This window comes from Melospiza georgiana, chromosome 1 (genome assembly GCF_028018845.1).
Source record: "Melospiza georgiana isolate bMelGeo1 chromosome 1, bMelGeo1.pri, whole genome shotgun sequence".
Lineage (NCBI taxonomy): Eukaryota > Metazoa > Chordata > Aves > Passeriformes > Passerellidae > Melospiza > Melospiza georgiana.
Window position 1 is genome coordinate 90,757,749 of NC_080430.1, and position 19,671 is coordinate 90,777,419.

The window sequence follows — 19,671 nt, forward strand, 5'->3', positions numbered from 1 at the left end:
AGAATGAAAAGTTGTAACTACTACTATAATATCATTCTTTAAGTATTACTTTAAGTCAGCAACTAAGATGCTTAAGTCCCCACATGACAAAATTCAGCATCTCCATCTTGTCTAAAACTTCTGCAATGAATAGCTGGGGTTAGAAGGCATCTCTGGAAGTCACCTAGTCAAATGCCCCTGTGCCAGCAGGTTCACCTGCAGCAGGTTGCACAGGATCACATCCAGGCAGGCTTTTAGGATCTCCAGGGAAGGAGATTCCACAACCTTTTTGGACAGCCTGTTCCAGTGCTCCACCACTCTCAAAATAAAAATCATCTGCCCCACAATTAGATGGAAGTTCCTGTGCTTCAGTTTGTGCCCACTGCCTCTTGTCCTCTCACTGAGCACATTTTTTACTCTTAAAATATGGAAATAACTATGCATTCACAATAAGAGCTTTGTAATTATATACAGATCAGCATATTGAAATACAAGACTTGTAATGACTTTATTTAGACACATTTTGTGTTTTTGCTGTCCCTTTTGACAGATGAGTGAAAGAACATAAGCTGTTCTACATTCCACTTACGTACAGTAAGCCACAGCAGAATACAAGCTGGAGAAAAGTTTTGTCAGCATTTTCCATTCAGTGCTAACACTATTTTGGTTTGCTTGTGCTATGCTTATGTACACTGGCCCCTCTGGGAGAGGGCTTCAAGTGCGATGGAAGCTGCTAGTATGAGCGGATGGCTGGTGGGACAGTCTGGCAATCTTCCTCATTCAAAGTCTTGTCGATCACCGGTCTGTACTTCAAGGTAACCTGAAGTGAAAGGGAATAAAGAAATTCAGGACAACAAGATTAAAGAATGAGATCCAAAAAACCCCAACAGTTAAGATTTCTACAGGGTCAGAATTCAGTTCTATCTTTGACATACCATAAAGTTGCTCCACTAAACACCCAACAACATGTTTTGTCACCATTAAAAGAAAAAAACTTTTGAACTAGTCTGACACAAGGGGAAACACAATTCCAGCTCAAATAGCAAAGTCACTTCCCAATGATCAACAGTGCAGGATTATCACAATTTCCAAGGCTGTTTATGAGAACAGCTGTTAACAGCAAAAAAGATCCTCAAGCACCAAGCTCAAAGTACCTTCCCAGTTGGGATATCCACGTATGACAGGGTGTGCTTTCTCCAGTGCTCCTCAATTGGCTTCCGCTTTTGGCCTTCGAGTGGCTTAGAATAGTCAAACTCATCCACCCGTACCTAGGGAGAAAATGAGATTAGTACAGACCAGAAGCTCTATCTGCAAATCACTCTACAACCATGAAATCAGCTGCATTTCAATTCAACCTGTAACCCAGCATGTCTCTGAACAGACAGCAAGCTTTCTCTTCACACTGTCCAATTTGAAATGCTCAGCTTAACAAGGGCTCTAAGGTAACTTTCCTTGCAGAGGACAATTATTCTGTTTATGCATCTTTACATCCTGCCTATGCATCCATTATATTATTACTATAGTCTTGATTTAGAGGTCTCTAATCACTCATATGTACACACAGAGCAACTCTTTTCAAGATCATTCCCAGTGTTCCAGGTGTTGGTCCTTTTATAAATAACAAAAAAGAGACAGAGCAGAACAAATAGGACCCAAAACAAATACTACATTAATCTTAACACTGAAGACTGTATTTGAAGATGTTACAACTTTAAAATAATCCATCTGAGGGCACATAACAAGGAGATTCAATCCTCCATTCAGGCCACAGAAAACATTTATACCTTATAATCCTCTCTGGCATGGGCACCCCGGGACTCTTTGCGAGCCTCAGCACCGTAAATGGTTTGCAGAGCACAAAGCATCAGGTTCTGCAGCTCCAGGGTCTCCACCAAGTCAGTGTTCCACACAATACCTGGTAAAATATTAAAACACTATGGAAGATGGTCTACAAACAAGAGAAATGGTGTGAGCAAACCACAGGTGCATCATCAGTTGCACTTAAATAACCAAGTTCTCTTAAGATCAACAGAATCTGTTGGCAGTATCTGTCTGCATTGTGATCTGCTCAGCTGGAGAATGAAAACTGAGTGTTCAGCCTACAAATAGTTTTGCTATCTCTCTGCAACTCCCAGCTCTCAGAAGATTCTGACAAAGTTCATCATTCTTCCTGCTATTTGGATAAGTTCACATCATGTTCTGAGGGCAGTTTGTACCCTACACATGTAAATCCAATGTCAGTCTCTGCTTCTTTGAAAGATTTTTCAACCAGAAAACAACTGCAAAGGTTAAGTATTTTACCTGACTACCATGTTTAGTAAGAAGGTCTCTACAAAATATTTTGAAAGATTCAAAATGGTCAAAATTTTCAGCCAAAACTTCAAGAAACACGTTAGGTTTACAGAAAAAAAAAAAAAAAGCCACCAACACTCTTCCTGGAGAGTACTCTGGGCAAGGTGTGTTCTTTGCTATCAAATTACCTCTGTCAAAAGTCTTTAGATGAGCCAGATCACCATAAATCTGGCTAAGCTTCTCGCAGCCTTCTTGGAGTACAGAACCAGTACGAAATACAGCAGCATGGTTTTGCATTGCCTGCAACACAGTCAAACAAAATCAGTTTGATATGCTGCATATGAAAGCATGTAACCTCCTTAGCTCCAGGAGAGCTTGATACAGAGCTGTTCTGAGCTCAAACTTGTCTGCAGCCTGAAAACCCCACATTCTTCCATTCACCCCAAACAACTGAAACCCCACTCTATTATACAGCAGGTAAACTACCCAAGGGAATGACATGAAGGGAAGAAGGAATAAACAAGTGATATAACCTTTGCTGCACACAGAATCTTCTCACCCACTTTTTTTCCTGCATGGCAAATCCTCAAATGCACTTTGGCAAGTCACCAAACCCCAGAGCTGCCTGCAGCTTGTCCCACCCTATCCCTGAGAGCTTCCCCAGACTTACCCTCTGCATGTTCAGTCGCACTTCTGAAGTCCTGATGCTTCCATTAGCAAACCTTAACTTGTCAAGATTAGCAACTGACTCTTCACCAGCATTTGGTTTAATGGGGGGAACTGGCTCTCCTAAATAAGAAAATTTCAGTAAGTTCGGTAGTCAGGCCTGGGTTTGGTTTCTGGCAGTTTCAGACACTATCAATTACTAAAAATCAGATTTAAGTAAAACATAATCTATTTTCTTCCTCTGAGGTGCACATTAAGTGTAACTTTCCTGAAGTCCCACCAACTGTATCCATATATTTAAAGTTCTCAGTGGAATATGAATCCCTTTCTTTCCTACAACAATCATTAAAGATTTTATAGGTTTGGCAAAATTCTGCTGTTCATTCCTTCAAAGCAGCATGAAAATTCTTCTAAACTGTGGAATAAGCCCATGGTCCTTACCACCTACTGCTGTGCTTTCCTTGTCTCCTCAGTCTCAAACCTCCCACCTTTTCTTGGATGTGTAAGGGACCAGGAGCAGTCAATAAGCCTGGCAGTTAGACATGGGCTCTGCATCTTGCCTCTAATACTGGAAGCCACAAGTTACTGGGCAACAAAGCAAACACAGCATCATACCAGCACAGTTCATCTCACATGTAGCTCTGCACTCAGATTAATAAACCCTCTCCTACAATTTCTAACTCTAAAGAGCCACAAAGGATTAAAAAAAAAAATGTCGGCACAAAGCCAGACCAAATAGGCACCACAAGATCTAGGCTGATTCCATGAGGAATCATCAATCTCAGCAGCTGGTGCAGTTTGGACATTAAGCAGTAAGAAAACAGATGACTATTTGTCAACTCCAGCTGCTCTGGCAATGTAACTGCCACATCCAGTATTTTGTTGGGGGTTGGAAGGGAGGGCTTGCTTCTTTGTTTTCCCAGGTCAACAATTGTGTCTGAACCAGATTATTTTAAAATATATAAGATTCAGCAATGAGAATCCAGTGAATGAGATATTGCAGTTTTTAGTATCCCCTCTCTCACCACTTGCACATCAGTCCTTCTTATAAATAAATCAGCAAGGTGGCAGCAAATTCCACTACACAAAAGTGCCAAGTGTAAGACAGATTACATTTTGATGTAGAAGATGGTGCAGTATGTAGAAAATATAGTCTTCACATTCAATAGTCTGTGTTAATTTGTCAAAAATCGTAACTGCTGTTGCCAATAGCACTGGCCCAATTCTAGTTTTCAAAGGATCAATTACAAAGCAAATAGTAACATCAAAACATTTGCCTGGCACAGAACATGCCTACCAAAAGCATAAACACCGATTTCTTCCTTTTCTAACAAGTAAGAGCCTGTGAGTATCACTCTAAATTTGAATCAGGCAGAAACATCTCTTTGTTGGGCAGAAATTACATCATAAAGGCAAATGTCTCTAGCAAAGTGAGACTTACCAGGCTTGCATGTACTTGCAATAGTGAGGGCACAAGCACGACCGAAGACCACCAGGTCCAGGAGGGAGTTTGCTCCGAGTCGATTTGCGCCATGGACGGACGCAGAGGCCGCCTCCCCGCAGGCGTACAGGCCGGGCACCACCTTGTCCTGTCCGTCCACGTGTGTGATCACCTGCCACGGCACACACGCTGTACTCAGCCATGGAAAACACCTGGACACAGTGCTAACCTCCTCATCTGCAAGGGCCACGTGCATGGAAGGGTGGGACACAGCCACCTAACGTTTCTTCTGCCTCTAAACATGGAATTACCTTAGCTCTAAAGGGCAAGGAGAAATGTATGCAAATACATACATTTACATCTGTATGCAAATACAGACAGGGCTAAACCCCAAGGTTTCCTTACATATTCTTATGAAGAGTGCATAGTTCTGTTTCACCACAATTCTGCTGCAAGTCAGAAATGCAGTTTGATCTGCACATGCTTCTAAGGCAAAATTTTACACTGAAATTTAACAAGTACACAAAGAGAAGAATTCAGGTGACACCACCACATTGATTTCCAACTACTGTCAGTTGGAGAATCTGCTTTGGTGTTTAGATTACATGAACTACAGAGAAATAATACACATTAACTCATGCAACAGAGGCCTACTTTGATCAATGCTCAATTCTATTATTCTCAGTTCAACTAACAGAGAATTATTGTCAGTAATTTCATTTTAGATGTTTCTTGGAACTCCCATCTCTAGATGGACTGGAACATGGTTATCAAGTTATTTTAAAAAACCAAAAAGACTGTGTGTTTTAAGTACTCTGACATCATCATTATATTATTATTAAAAATTGTACTAATCATCCTTACATTTATAAAAAAAACATTCTTAATGCTTTTCTACGTGGAAAGGAATTTCCTAATATGATGATGAAAATACAGCCCAAAAGTGACGTGTATTCCTCACCTGTCCCTTGTAGTTAGTGGGAATCCCTCCCATATTGTAGTGCACAGTAGGCAGGACAGGGATAGGCTCTTTAGTGACGTCGACTCCAGCAAATATCATGGCTGTTTCAGAAATGCCTGGCAGACGGGTGGCCAGCTGCTGTGGAGGCAAGTGGTGCAACTGCAAGTACACATGGTCCTTTTCAGGACCACAGCCCCTAGCAAAAAAAAACCACTGGAATACGTAACAGGAATTTACAAACACTAGTAGCATTTCTAATCCACTTTGTTCCATTTGTGAAAATAAACAGGTTCTTTTTCAAATGTTATCTGACAAAAATTAATATCTAGCATATTTAATTAGACTGTGGCACTTGGATGAATTGAGGCCATTTTCCAACCCTCAGCTTCCTTTTCACAGTAATTGACATTATTTAAGATTTTCAACTATTACATCTCTGCAGAAATATGTAAAACTTGGTAATCAGCCAAGAGAACAGCACCACATTATTTTGTTTGGAGTAAGAGCATATACATTAAGCTTGTCTGAGCAAGTGTCTCTAGACACACTGAATTCAAACAGGAGACTCTTAACATCATCTGTTCTCTGTCAGTATCATTAGGAATTAACAAGAAAGATTTTCTGCCTTACACACAGAGATCAGCTTAACAGTCATTAAAGCTCACTCTCAAGAATCACCATGTGCTTATCAAATGAACTATTGCACTTCACAGTCTAGCATGACTAAGAGTTCATTCTGCAGCTTTGTGAAGAGCATTTAACTAACCTTCCTTCACGGATTTCTATGGTCATGGAACGAGACACTACATCCCTGGAAGCCAGATCCTTGGCAACAGGTGCATATCTCTCCATGAATCTTTCACCTTGACTGTTGATCAGAATACCTCCCTCTCCACGACATCCTTCTGTGATAAGGCAGCCAGCCCCATAGATACCTGTTCAAGAATGAAAACACCATCAAAGGAGGTTTCTCCACACAGCTTCACAATCAGGATGTACACTGAATAAACAAGGTCTTCTCAAAGCCCCTATTTTATTCCACCCTAATCATACCTCTAGGAACTGTCCCTCAAATGCTGTTACTCCTTTTAAACACTCTTTCCAAAAGGTAAGCAAGTTGATTTGAAACACCCACAGAATTTCAAATATTAAAACTGGAAGTGATCTGCACTTATCAATATATCAGGAGAATTTTATTAAGACCTTGCAGACTTTCAGCAATTATTTTAAGATTTTTAATAAACCAGAAGTTAATTATTTCAAGGTCCTTTTGCTCATTGTTGTTCCCTCTTCTGTGTTGAAGTAGCACAAGACAAGATGGCTTCAAATCCTGTGGAACATAAGAGCTTACTCGGCATCCTTTTCTTTTAGAGAAGGAAGGCCTGTCTGTTATTCTGCAGCATTGGTCATCACAGAAAACAAAAATGCAAACTTAACTCATGCACTTCACTTGATAATTATCTTAAAAGCTACAGAATTATCATACAAGCAGTGAAGCTTATTTAACCAGAAAAACTTTAAGACCAAGGGAACATTGGATCTCTATGAAATAACAATAACATTGTAAAATTATACAAACCATTTACAAAAATTGCATCATGAGTTAAAATGAAGCATTTAATTAGCTACAAATCTAGTTTGTGATCACTGTTATCTACAGTTCAGATACTGATCACATGCTAGAAAACCACAATTCTATATATATACATTAACTTCAACCACCTCACTTCACTGAAGGTGCTAGTATATAATTCCCTAACATTTGCAACTATTCCATTGCTCTTGTTTCTAACATGAAACCCCTTAAAATATTAAGGACAATGGAAATGTAAGTTTAAGGGGTAGTTTCAGCTTGTAATTCATAAAACCTCTTCCTTAGTATTGTAAGGACAACACCTCAAAATATTACACACTGGTCTTTAAATTAGAACAGTTGAGACCTTTCCCACATTACAGGTCTTACTTTCAAATTTATATTCAACAACAGCTGCAGGCAAGTCTAAGCACATGTCACAAGCAACTTCTCAAATGCTGCAGAAAAGTGGAAACTGACTTGAGCCCATCATGCTTGAGGTGACATCATGCTGGTAACCTGTCTCTAAGTGGGGCTCCACAGGGCTCTGTCTTAGGGCCTGTGCTCTTCAACATCTTCATAAATGACTGGGACACAGGACTGTAAGGGACACTGAGCAAGTTTGCACACACTGCAAAACTCGGAGAAGTTGCTGATTCCATCAGAGGCAGGGAGGCCCTGCAGGGAGACCCCAACAAATTAAGAAGTCTGGGCAATCACCAACCGCATGAAGTACAGCAAGGGAACTGCTGGATTCTGCACCTAGGATGGAGCAACCCTGGATGCATGGACAGACTGGGGAAGGAGATGCTGGGAAGCAGTGCCATGGAAAGGGACCTGGGGGTTCTGATCAAAGGCAATTTGAACATGAGTCAGCAGTGAACTGGCAGCCAGGAGGGCCAAGCATGTCCTTGAGGGGATCAGGCACAGCATCAGCCAGGCAAGGGAGGGGATTGTCCCTCTCTGCTCTGCACTGGGGTGGCCTCACCTCCAGTGCTGGGGGTGTTTTTGGGTGCCACAATATGAGAAATACATTAAACTATTGGAGAGTGTCCAAAGGAAAGCAACGTGGATGGTGAAGGGCCTTGAGGGGAAGTTGAATGAGAAGCAGTTGAGGTCACTTGGTCTGTTCAGCCTGCAGGAGACTGAAGGGAGACTTCAGTGCAGTCTGCAAGTTCCGTGTGAGGGGAAGAGGAGGGGCAGACACACTCATGGCTTCTCTGTGGTGATCAATGGCAGGACCCAAGGGAATGGCCTGAAGTTGTGTCAGGGGAGGTTTAGATTGGATATAAGAAAAAGTTTCTTCACCCAGAGGGTGGCTGGATACTGGAACAGGCTCCCCAGGGGAGTGGTTACAGCACCAAGCCAGATAAAGTTCAAGAAATGTTTGGACACTGCTCTCAGGCACAGGGTGTGATTCTTGGGGTATCCTGTGCAGGGCCAGGAGTTGGACTTGATGCACCTGATGGGTCCCTTCCAACTCAGCATATTGTGTAATTCTGTGACATTTTAAAACAACATAAAAAATCTGTTCAACTCATTAAAAATAATGTTGTAAGCACTATTTCATAGTCAATACCTGTAGGGTGAAACTGCACAAATTCTAAGTCCTGGCAAGGGAGCCCAGCTCGTGTGACCATGGCAGTGCCATCACCAGTACTGGTATGAGCAGATGTGCAGCTGAAGTAAGTGCGGCCATACCCACTGCAGAACACAGAAGTTAATAAAGAATTAACAGGGAGAAAAAATAAAACATCACTACAACATATAACTAGCTATGCTGTCTGCACAACAGTGGAAAGGGTTAATAAGAAAAGTGCTTAAGTTTTATCATCTCCTGTACTATTTCAGCCAAAAGAAAACAAAACTGGTTTAGCTCAGTTTTGCTCAACCATACTTGAAGAATGGCTGGTGATAGAAGGTTGAAGAAAAAGAAAACCAATGCCAAAGCAGGATTGTAAGGTTAATATCAGAAGCCTTTCTGCCAGAAAAAAAAAGTATTATCTCAGAAAGTTCTCTCAATCCATACCATTCAGTTTCATTTGAACAATCACTAGCAGTTTTATAAAAATAGCATATAAGGATGGTTTAGATTGCCCATATGGTCCTGGTTTTATATTCTTAGATTTAAAAACTTGGTTGTCCACATATTCAACATGAATTATTATGCTGCAAACATCTAGGTTAGCCTCCAACATTACTGAAACCAGTCAATCAGCCCTATTTCAGGACAAACTCTCAGGAGAAACAGCACATACATATTCCATGTACCTCAAAGTACACAAGCATGAAAAATACATCAGAAAGACAAATTATGCAGGCAACCTTTTATAAATTAATTTATAAGTATGTTTTTCACAGATGCATTTATAAATATTTTTCATATTGAAATAGACAGGAGAGTGCCATAAGAAGCAGAAGACTAATGCATATAGCATTCCAACAAACATATACAACCTTTGCAACCCAATAATGTTAAGTTACACTCATAATAAGATAATTTTATCCTAAAACAGTTAGAATTACAGTGGCAGTACTTTAATGAAATAGAATCTCTGGAATTTTGACAAAAGCTGTTTCCTCCAGGAAATTCAGAACTCTACAGACAGACATGTTGGCAGCATTGCCAAAACGTCTGTTTTAAACAGCATGTTTTAAAAATTGAAAACCATCTGAATCATATATATTACTGTTACACATTCTTACTTAACATCATTGTCCTAGAATTCAAAGTTAGACCTCATACCAAATTTATACTTGGTCACAAAATTAGCATGTGCCTTTTTCAGAGGGAATGACTAAATTCAGTTATATTCCTCTAAGTGTAGGGGGAATGAACCTACACATTATGTTCTGTCATTGCATCTTCTCCACACTGAATCCAAACACATGTCCAAGCACAAGCACACAAACTTCCAGCTGCTACCACTCCCCAGTTTTGGTCCTTCACCACAAACGTTACATTACCCAGTGGCAATGACCGTGTTCTTTGCCCTAAAACGATGAATGGTTCCATCTTCAATGCAGAGGGCAATAACACCACGGCATTCTCCATTCTCCATGAGCAAGTCCAAGGCAAAATACTCAACAAAGTAGCTTGTATCGTATCGTAGAGACTGGAGGAAAATTACAAAAGAACTTTTACTGAGGAAACCTCTCTTCAAAACTGTCAATGCACATGGGCTCTATCAAGATAAAAAACATCCCCACCAACTCTCAAGGAACAGAGTTTCCTCATAACTATTTATTAAAGAATTTGTTAATTAATCTGCTCTAGCTTTAAAAGACACAAGTAGTGGCAAAAGCACTGAATTCTGAGCAGTCAGGAGCTAGGCAGAAGGACTTGTCATTTCAGTCTACACTTGGCAACACATCAGCCAGCAGCAGTGCTGCACTTAAGCTCTCCCAGAGAAATGAGAAACACCTCCAGGAGCCCAATAAACCAGCAGGAGCAGCAGGCACCGAGTCAAGCATTCTTTCATGCCCTCAGGGATCAGAGCAGTGTTTGGCAGCACAGAGCATTTGTATTGCAGCAGCACACACACTGCCAGCCTGGAGGAGAGCAATTAGCTGGCTACCAAGTAAATAAAAAACAGTAGCTACCAGGTACTTGGATTGCTGGTTGCAAGTAGCTCACCAACATTTTCAAGCAGCCAGCACTTCCCTCAATTATGGTTTGTAGAATTAACAGGCAGACATGCTGGAACACTAGTCACTTATTTGCCACAGAATAAGCTCAGGAATGCACAGGAGGCCTTAATTCATTTACACCTTGTTTCCCCCTCCTCCCAGTTTGAAGATGAGTGAAAAAAAAATGCTGGCTTGTACCTCTTTCAGAGTTCCCCAATGCTGCTGGGTCAAATTTTTGGAAAAAAAGGGCTTTTGGGGCAAAATAAATTTACATAATTCTCATTGGGTCTAGTCAACAGACAAAAAGTACTAACAGTGCAGAACTAGTCCGGACCACAAAGGTGACACTGTACTAATGTACTAATTAGCATCTATTGTCTTCATCCCTCCACATTGCCTCAGGAAGGAAGATAACCCAGAACTCCTATAAGCCATTCCCTGGAATCCTCACTTGTATGTGACCAGTTACATGTTTGGTTTAGGTTTATCTTTTTTCAAACTTTGGGGGGGACAAGGGGAAAAAAAAAAATCAGTAAATGTAAACATAAAAACCCTAACCAAGTTAACTTCACAACTGCTTACCCTGCCATACAGAGTATGTAAGAGTGAATGTCCAGTCCTGTCTGCAACACAACAGCATCTGTGGGCCTGTCCTCCTTTTCCAAACTGAAGACTCTGTCCACCAAATGCACGCTGATAGATTTTTCCTTCTTCAGTTCTGCTGAAGGGCATCCCGTAATTTTCCAGCTGTTGAACCCAAATACAAGAATCAGAAACTCTTGGGCACCACAACAAACGAGTTATTTTAAGGAGATCTCCTTGGAAGCCAGCCTGTGTTATTTATAACTACAGCTGACATCAAATCCCACGAGTCTCACCTCTATCACTGCAGCTGGGGCTTGCTCAGTCATGTAGTGTATGGCATCCTGGTCACCCAGCCAGTCCGACCCCTTCACCGTGTCATAGAAATGCCACCTCCAGTTATCATCCTCCATGTTCCCCAGAGCAGCATTGATACCTCCCTGAAAATGAAAACCCATTTTCCTGGAATTACATTACTCAAATACAGCTTTTGTAGGTTTACCACATTTCCATTAAAAACCACATAGCAGATATGCTCCTGTGTACAAGAACTATAGTCAAGCCAGATTTACTGTGGCTGTGAAACTCCTCAGTTTCACAATGGCTTGTCCTTCTTTTTTTCTGTAATGCAGTGAATCACAGCTACACTTCAGGCAGAGAAGCAGCACTGCATTTTGGTAATGTTTAGAAATGGGGAAGAAAAAAGAGGCAGTATAATGAAATAAAAACATAAGGGGAAATAAAGGTTTTAATAATAACTGCAAGTGAGATTAAAAAAATGTGTCTTGCAATGGCATTTGTTTGGAAGCAAAATGAAACATACCTGCTACCTAATATGAAGTCTGGCAGTTACAAGTTCATGGTTAAGCTCTTATGATCCTGGAGGTCTTTCCCAAACTTACTGATCCTGTGACTGATCCTGTGATTTTATTAAATACTACCCTCTAAAAAAGTTTCAACTAAATATGTGATATTTATAAATAAGGAGCGTGGCCTTGAAACAAGATGTTCAAGTGCCCCATTCCTAGAAGTTTTTAAAGCCAGGTTGGATGGGCTCCTGAGCAATCTAATCTAATGTGTGGAATCCCTGCCCATGCCAGGGCCACTGGAACTGGGTAACACCTAAGGTCCCTTCCAACCCAAACCATTTTATGATTACATCCTAATCAGCTTTCTGACAGCAGGCATTTTTTAAACATTGCTCTGCCTCATTTCTCACCTGTGCAGCAACAGTATGGGAGCGGGTGGGGAACAGCTTGGTAACACAGGCTGTGTTAAACCCAGCTTCTGACAAACCAAAGGCAGCCCGCAGACCTGCTCCTCCTGCACCCACAACAACTGCATCAAACTCATGGTCCACTACTGGGTATTGTGTAGAGATCTGGAAAAATAAATCACTTTGTTATGATCAAAATAGTTCAAGGTAAGTCAAAAAAGTTTCATAAAAACACAAGCAGGATAGGTATAATGTTGTCAACAGAGTTTTGCAGCAATTGCCACATCTGAAATACTCTCTTGCTTGGAAACTGTCATTAAAAAGAGCCACACACTTCAGCACCTCAGTCTCACAAAGCACCTGAACACAGCACTCCAGTAAAAGCCTCGTGCCTGTGAAGCACTGAGTGCTTGAGTGAATCACAGCACAAGCAGCACAGACGTACCGAGTCAGACACCTTGGTGGAGGCGTTTTTCTTCCCATACACTGTGAAGTGCAAGGTCCGTGCGGGCGCCTGGCACGCTGCTGGCCACTACGGAGAGAAACCAAGAGAATGTCATGGAACAAATGTTTCCACAGGACAGACTTACAGCACTCTCAGCTGCCCCACGTTTATGGCAAATCTACACTCATCACTGGTAGCACACGCACAAGAGTATTAATGGATTTTACAGCTACCTGTACTGCAGTTCTGGCATTTTATAATCATGCTATATAATCAAAAAAAGGTTTGATTGATGAGAGAATAGCCTGCAGTTAACAGGGTGTTCCAGACTATCCATTACGGACTCCAGCAACAGTGACCAGCACCTCAGACCTGCCTCAGGCTGCATCAACAGAAGAATATGTCTGCAATTAATGCTGAAGTATTCTCGCAGTTCTTTCATAATTAAGCAAAGATGAAGCTTTGTGGGAACCATGGGAAGTAATGGAAAATTATTCTCCTGTCAACTAATCCTCAGAATTTGAATTATTTCAGGTGGTCATAGCACTGAAAATTAAAAAAGGCTGTAGGGAATGCTCTTCCAGCTGACTGTTGCTTCAAAAGTCCGAAATATTTCTCTTATTCTTTATGAAATTAGCGACCAATTTAGAACTACTTATTAATACATAAACTTAGCACAAGGATGCAAGTTTTACCCTTCCGGATGTCACTTCCTACCCCCTGACTTGCTCAAAACCAAACCAAACCAAGAAACACCACACCCAAACCTACTGAGTATGCAGTCTTTGCTTTGATAAGAATTAGTCTCCACCTCTCCAAGGTATCAGAATCTGGTATTCCTTCTTCACACAGTTCAAAAAACAAGCCTAACTCAGCATGTATGATTACTGAGAGCAGCAACACACAGCCACATCAGGGACCTGTCCAGTGACATCAGCACTTCCCTATTTGAAATATAACCTAAAAGGCACTGGAGTGATATCTGCAGCTGTTACATTCATGGTCCCCACTCTACAATATGCTTACAAGTGCCTCTTCCCTCCCGAAATGTCCACCTCTTCCAGAATCTCTGAAGTGAACTCCAGTACACTTTCCTCAACCTAGTTTTATCATTTCTCATACCAGCTTCCTCAAAGTTATCTTCTTGCATAACAGCAAATCTACTGCGTCATCACACTTGCTATCTCTGGTTTCTGCAATCACCTTGGAAGGAGATCAGTTCCTATCACCTATTCACAAGGAGCTCCACCAGTACTCTGCTCCAGGCAGCTGCTCTCTCCCTGCTCCACACTGCTGAGCTACCAGGCTTTTCAAACAAAAACCCACAAAGCAGAAAAAGATGTCACACTACGTCTGAAGGAAACACTGACTGCAGTAATCCTGATTTTTTTATGCCATCAGGAAGATCATGGCCGTTTTAGAAACAAAGGTTCAATAAGGGCCAGCTCACTGCCACTTAAAATATGGAGACACTCTTTAAAGCTTTCCCTCTCTCTGCAGTTGTCTTTTCTGCACTTGCTTTGTAACACAAGTATAATTACAGCCCACTTTTGTAATCCCAAGCTTGTTATGGGCATGCAGGATGAGAACAGTGGGAAGAAACTGAAAACTCCCACCTGACCATGGAGAAGAAGAAGCCTTCATGCACAACTTCCATTTCCTAACACAAACCTGCCCGACTCCTCAGCAGCCCTTTCTGGGCACAATCACCAGCCCGGTTCAAGCAACTCAGATATACAGTGAGTATACTCAGTGGGAAGTACACTTCCCACATACGTCCAGAATCACAGAATGCATTAGGCTGGAAAATGTCTCTGAAACCATCGAGTCCAACCAATGACCAGACAGCAGCATGTAAACTAGACCATGGCACTAAGTGTCACATCCATCCTTTCCTCAAACACTTCCAGGAACGGTAACTCCACCACCTTCCTGGGCAGCCCATTCCAATGTCTAGTCACCCTCGCTGAGAAAAAATTCTTCCTGATGGCCAACCTGAACGTCCCCTGGTGCAGCTTGAGGCCATTTCCTCCCTTCCTGTCACCTCTGCCCAGGCAGCTGTAGGGAGTGATAAACCCTATAATCCCCCCTAAACCTCCTCCCATCTTCCAGGCTTAACACCCCCGGCTCCCTCAGCAGCTCCTCACAGGACTCGTGCTCAGAGCCTTCACCAGCTTCACTGCCCTTCTCCGGACTCGCTCCAGCACCTCAATGTCCTTCGTGAAGCGAAAGCCCAGAACTGAACACAGCACTCGAGGTGTGGCCTCAGCAGGGCCGAGTACAGGAGGAGCACAATCACTTCCCTGGTCTCCCTGTGCGCACTTTTGCCCATACAGAATAAGTCTGCGGCGAGCTTTCCATGCCGGAGCTCGGGCCGCACCTGCGAGGCTCCCCAGCACATCCCATTCCCGCTGCCTCCCTCAAAACCCCGCCAGGGCCTCAGGCTACGGCGCTCGCTTCCCGAGCCGGGAGGCGCGGCCCAGCCATGCCCACAGCCACCTACTCCCAGGAACCTGCCTGCCCCCGGGACACGAAATGCGCGGTCGGTGCCGCTCCAAAACAGCACTGGAGGAACCGAACCTGCCGGGGGTGGGAAGATCACCGGGCGAGTCAAGGTCACGGAGGAGACAGCGGAGCCGGGCCGCCGCCGGCGGGAAAGTAGGACAGGAATAAGGGCAAGGACAGGGACAAGGACATGGACAGGGAAGAAGGCATGGACAGGAGAAAGGACAGGGAAAAGGGCAGGGACAAGGACTCACCGCACGGGAAGCCGCGGCCGGGCGCAGCCAGCGCTTCGCCAGCCCCCGCGCAGCCGCCGCCGCCGCCGCCATCACGCACCGCAGACTCGGTGTGGGGAGGGGGGAGCGGGCGTGAAGGGCGCACGCGCGGGGCTCGGCGGGACAGACCAACAGTGCCGCGAGGGGGAGCCCCGCAGAGCGATCCCACCCCGCCCAAGAGCTGCGTGATGGAAGGTTAATAAACAGCTCCTGTTTCGAGCGTAAAGAACGTTTTTTAAAACTCGAAAACTACAATTGTGTTACTGCCGTTATTTCTCCCTGGTGATCGACAATACTGTAAGATTCAGCCTCTTTGACTCTCTGACAGCGCCTGAAAGTTTGCGTAATAAACAGGCCAGAATCATGAAGTTGTGGGAAAGACCATTTCGTTGACACGAGATTCGGACAGAAGGGTGAAGGAAAGACCGTGCTGTCCCTCTAGGACAGAAAGCCCGCTCGGCAGCTCCAGACGGCGGAATTCAGATGCTGCTCACGGCTGCCTCTAGCCCTCGGCGTTAATGGCATAAAAAGCGCCCGGCAGGGGCGGGGACGGACGTCCGGCAGCACTCAGGCTCGGGCCAGCCCCGTTGTTGTCCACCCCCTTTTTCTCCCGGCTGATGGGCCGGGCCGGGAGGGGGCGGGGCCGACAGGTGAGTGGCAGCGCCAGGGGCTCGCGCGCTCCCGGGCTCCTTCGTGGGGGGTCCCGCCGTGGGGGGAGCGGGACGGGAATGGGAATGGGAATGGGCACGAGAGTCGGAGCGGGGATGGGCCCGGCACGCTGTGTCGCGGCCGGGGCTGCCACTCATGGCGCGGCCGAGCCCCCAAGTGTCGGGGCCGCCGTTCGAGGGGCTGGGGCACAATTCCCAGTCCCCCAGCGGGAGGAGGCGGTGGCGGCGGGAGCGGCCCCCGCCCCTCTGCGCGCTGCTGAGGCCGCGTCTTCCCTCTGTGCATCGCAGGTGCCTTCATGAATAACTTAAATGACCCTCCCAACTGGAACATCCTGCCCAATCGGCGCGATCCCGGCGGTGACGGCAGCCGCTGGAACTACGCCCTGCTGGTGCCCATGCTGGGCCTGGCCGCCTTCCGTGAGTAGCGCTGGGAGCCCGGCCCCAGGGGCTCCTGGAGCCATGCCCCGCCTGGGCACGGCCCCTCCTTGCCTCCTGTAGCGCTGTACGCAGCCTGCGCTGTGGGTAGCGCATTTTAACTCTGTGAAAAATGCGTATTTTGTGATTGACTTTTCGCAAATAGTAAAATGAATATTATATGCGTTGTGTTAGAAAGTAACGCTGTATTAATTCTCTTAAGTAGTGCGTTAAATATAGTTTTAGGTTATAAAAAATGTTAAAATGGAAACTATGCTGTGCAGGATACTTATTTTAAAGAAAGGACTTGCAGCGAGATGGCAGCCCCAGGACACCTAAATCTTTCAGAGAAAGAGAATTTATTGCTCTCTTATCAGAAGAAACGAACTTCTTCCTGCCTCGAAGGCGCTGTTAGGATTCAGAGGAAGAAGCTGACGATGACCAGACAGAATCCTGTATTTGAATGAATTTATGCATCATGTATGAAGTGTATGAATATGCTAACAGGCTATTGTTTTTAAGGGTTAATCCTCTGTTAATGTGGATCCTGATCCTCTAGTCCTTTTTCGGGTTTGTGATGCCCAGAAAAAGGTACCTGGACATCCGTAACTCTTTGTCTCTATTGTCTCATATTGTCCTAATTCAAATTGTCCAAATTACTATGTCCAAATTACTATTACTCTAATTGTATTACTATTTTTATAGCCATTTTATTACTATTAAACTTTTAAAATTTGAAAAACAAGTGATTGATGTTTTTCACAACACACAGAGATATTTAATAATATTAATATTATTAATAATAATAATTAATAATATTAATCCATATTTAATAATATGGATTAATAATATTTAATATCCAATATACAAAGGTGTCTCAAGGAAAATGGACGCAGGATGTGCTGGAGAGCCCAGAGGTAACAACACCAGATGTTGGTGATGTATTTATTTACTGGGCCTAGAAAGTTCTCCATGCAGTATCCACGTCGGAAGCCTCCAGTTTGTTTCTCCATTACTTTATTTTCCTTCTCTAATCTAAGTAGTGCCAGTGTAGACAATAAAAGAGTAGAGGTATTTTATTTCAGAGAAAGCATGATCATGTAAAGTGACTCACTGTGAAATAGGGACCATAGAAATACATTTTGTGGGGACATGTAAATAGAAGCGAAGGGCAGGAAAGAAAGTCTTTTTACCACTTAGTAGCTTCATTTCAGGCATAGCTAATTAATAATACCCCTCACTGTTACATGTTACACTTGCATCTGAAATATTATTTATGTGTGATAGGTTGGATCTGGACCAGAGAATGTCAGAAAGAAATAGAAAAAGAGAAAGAAGAGTACTACAGGAAAGAGTCAGCTTTACAGCAAGACCTGGAAGGCAAATACCGGGATATAATCACGGAGAACCGCCGCGCTGTGGCTCACCTGGAGGTGGAGCTGGAGAAGGAACGCAACAGGACCCGGAGCTACCGGGAAGCGCTCGTGTCCCAGAGCCGCAAACTGGTGGAAGAGAGGAGGCTCCTAGAGCAGGAGCAGGAGAAGTTGGAGAGAGAGAAACAAGTCTTTTTGCACTCTGGAGCAGAAGGTTCCTTGTACCAGAGTTGCCTGGCAAAGGAAGAAGAGTGGCAGCAGAGAGCCAATATTTTACTGAAAGAATTTGAAGAGGGACTGAAGGAAAGACAGGACATCTACTGTAGTCTTGTAGTACCCAGAAGTCAGAGACTAGAAATAGAGAAAAATCTGCTAGTTAAAGCAGCAACTAATCCTGTTGCTGTGTCTTTACATGTGGAGAGTGGCTTACAAGATATTTTCAAACATGATAACTACTGTGGCAATGTGCTGAACAGAACCAGAAGTCAAAATGGAAAGCTTATGTGGCTGTATCTGAGATACTGGGAACTAGCTGTTGAGCTGCAGAAATACAAGAGGGTGGAAAAAGCCATGCTAGGAAAACGCTAAGTAGGGGAAGCAGAGGGATTCCATGTGATCCCCATGCATGGTAGGGACAATCACAGTTGTAGTCCGAAGCTGTTAAACTCTTCTGCTGTGTTGCCGTCTCTCCTCCTTGCACTTGTGTTTGCATGGGATGTGTGCTGTGCTGGTGCCTTTCCTCTCACTAACAGCAGCTGCTCTGGTGAGCTGTGCATGCTCCTGAACTCCCTGAGAGTGTGTGTGTTGCAGTACAGAGATATGCCAACTCCCCAGGTGTCAGAAGCAGCAAAACAGAACTCAGATTAGAGGGATTTGCCTCGTTGATGGTCACACTCAAGCAACAGAGAATGGTCATTTGTCTCCCCCAGGTGTGGTAGCGTGTTGTGCTCCTTATCTCTGACATTTTACATGGTGTCTCAACACTGTCTTTTTTATTACTATTATTTTCTAAAAATGTGTTTAAGCAAGACTGATTTTGAGGCAGGTGTTTGGGACAGATGGTGCTGGAGCCAGCTGCTTGACATGTAAATCTTTCATGTCTGTGGGTTCAAATATATAAATATATATATATAAATATATACATATATATATACACATATATGTGTGTGAATGTATGTGAGTGTGTAAGTGTATGTGGAAGTTTTCTGAGGGTGGAATAGATTGATCATGTTTCAGACTAGTCAGTCTTGCATTGTCTTCCAGCTTCATATACAAATAGTGCTTTATGAATGAAACATCCAAAAGATGCTAGTTCAAATAACACATAAAGAAACAGATTGATGTCTCATTGGCACTTGGGATTCATTATCAAATTCTAGGGAATGTATAAACTGGAAGTTTATACATTCTACTTTCTACTTTTTCATATATTGGATATACCTTAAGAATACTTCTTTTTTTCCTCAGTCAAGATTTTAGTTGTAACCCAACCATGTGCCACCATTATGGATGTCCCTGTGCTGCTGCTTCTGCCTCTCAGGGCACTGGCTGCCTCCTGGGTTGCTTGCAGGAACCTCCTTGCACCTGGCTCTGTTCCTTGGGCAGATCCTGTTTGTTATTTGCAGATGGGAACATAAATGCAGCCTGCACTGGT

The 19,671-nt window shown here is 43.5% G+C and overlaps 2 protein-coding genes across 3 annotated transcripts; one reads left to right on the top strand and one right to left on the bottom strand.

The window, feature by feature from the left end:
- Positions 1–462: 462 nt before the first annotated feature.
- SDHA (succinate dehydrogenase complex flavoprotein subunit A) lies at positions 463–15,616 on the bottom strand. Its single transcript, XM_058031254.1, has 15 exons — positions 15,545–15,616; positions 12,786–12,872; positions 12,344–12,505; positions 11,421–11,564; positions 11,125–11,289; positions 9,880–10,028; positions 8,492–8,616; positions 6,106–6,274; positions 5,340–5,535; positions 4,379–4,550; positions 2,942–3,060; positions 2,460–2,571; positions 1,764–1,894; positions 1,134–1,247; positions 463–799 (listed from the first exon to the last, which is right to left on the bottom strand). Exons 1-15 carry the CDS (start codon positions 15,614–15,616, stop codon positions 713–715), a joined length of 2,004 nt encoding a protein of 667 aa, XP_057887237.1. The 3' UTR covers positions 463–712.
- Positions 15,617–15,720: 104 nt separating this feature from the next.
- Positions 15,721–19,411, top strand: CCDC127 (coiled-coil domain containing 127). 2 transcript variants are annotated; one of them, XM_058039460.1, is made up of 3 exons: positions 15,721–16,212; positions 16,519–16,647; positions 17,932–19,411. In XM_058039460.1, the coding sequence occupies exons 2-3, from the start codon at positions 16,527–16,529 to the stop codon at positions 18,603–18,605; spliced, it is 795 nt and encodes a 264-aa protein (XP_057895443.1). In that variant the 5' UTR covers positions 15,721–16,212; positions 16,519–16,526; the 3' UTR covers positions 18,606–19,411. The 2 variants fall into 2 exon arrangements, with proteins under 2 accessions (XP_057895443.1, XP_057895452.1); XM_058039469.1 differs by lacking the exon at positions 15,721–16,212 and having other exon boundaries at positions 16,317–16,647.
- The last annotated feature ends 260 nt before the right edge of the window (positions 19,412–19,671 follow it).

What these genes read in the sequence shown, in the direction of transcription:
- CCDC127 (XM_058039460.1), top strand. Translation starts at nt 16,527, where the DNA reads ATGAATAACTTAAATGACCCTCCCAACTGGAACATCCTGCCCAATCGG. An exon ending in GCTGGGCCTGGCCGCCTTCC is followed by an intron (nt 16,648 to 17,931) that starts GTGAGTAGCGCT and finishes TATGTGTGATAG; the next exon opens with GTTGGATCTGGACCAGAGAA.
- SDHA (XM_058031254.1), bottom strand. Translation starts at nt 15,616, where the DNA reads ATGGCGGCGGCGGCGGCGGCTGCGCGGGGGCTGGCGAAGCGCTGGCTG. An exon ending in CCACTAACTACAAGGGACAG is followed by an intron (nt 4,551 to 5,339) that starts GTGAGGAATACA and finishes GTGCCGTGGCAG; the next exon opens with GTGATCACACACGTGGACGG. An exon ending in TCTAAAGACTTTTGACAGAG is followed by an intron (nt 1,895 to 2,459) that starts GTAATTTGATAG and finishes ATATTTTACCAG; the next exon opens with GTATTGTGTGGAACACTGAC.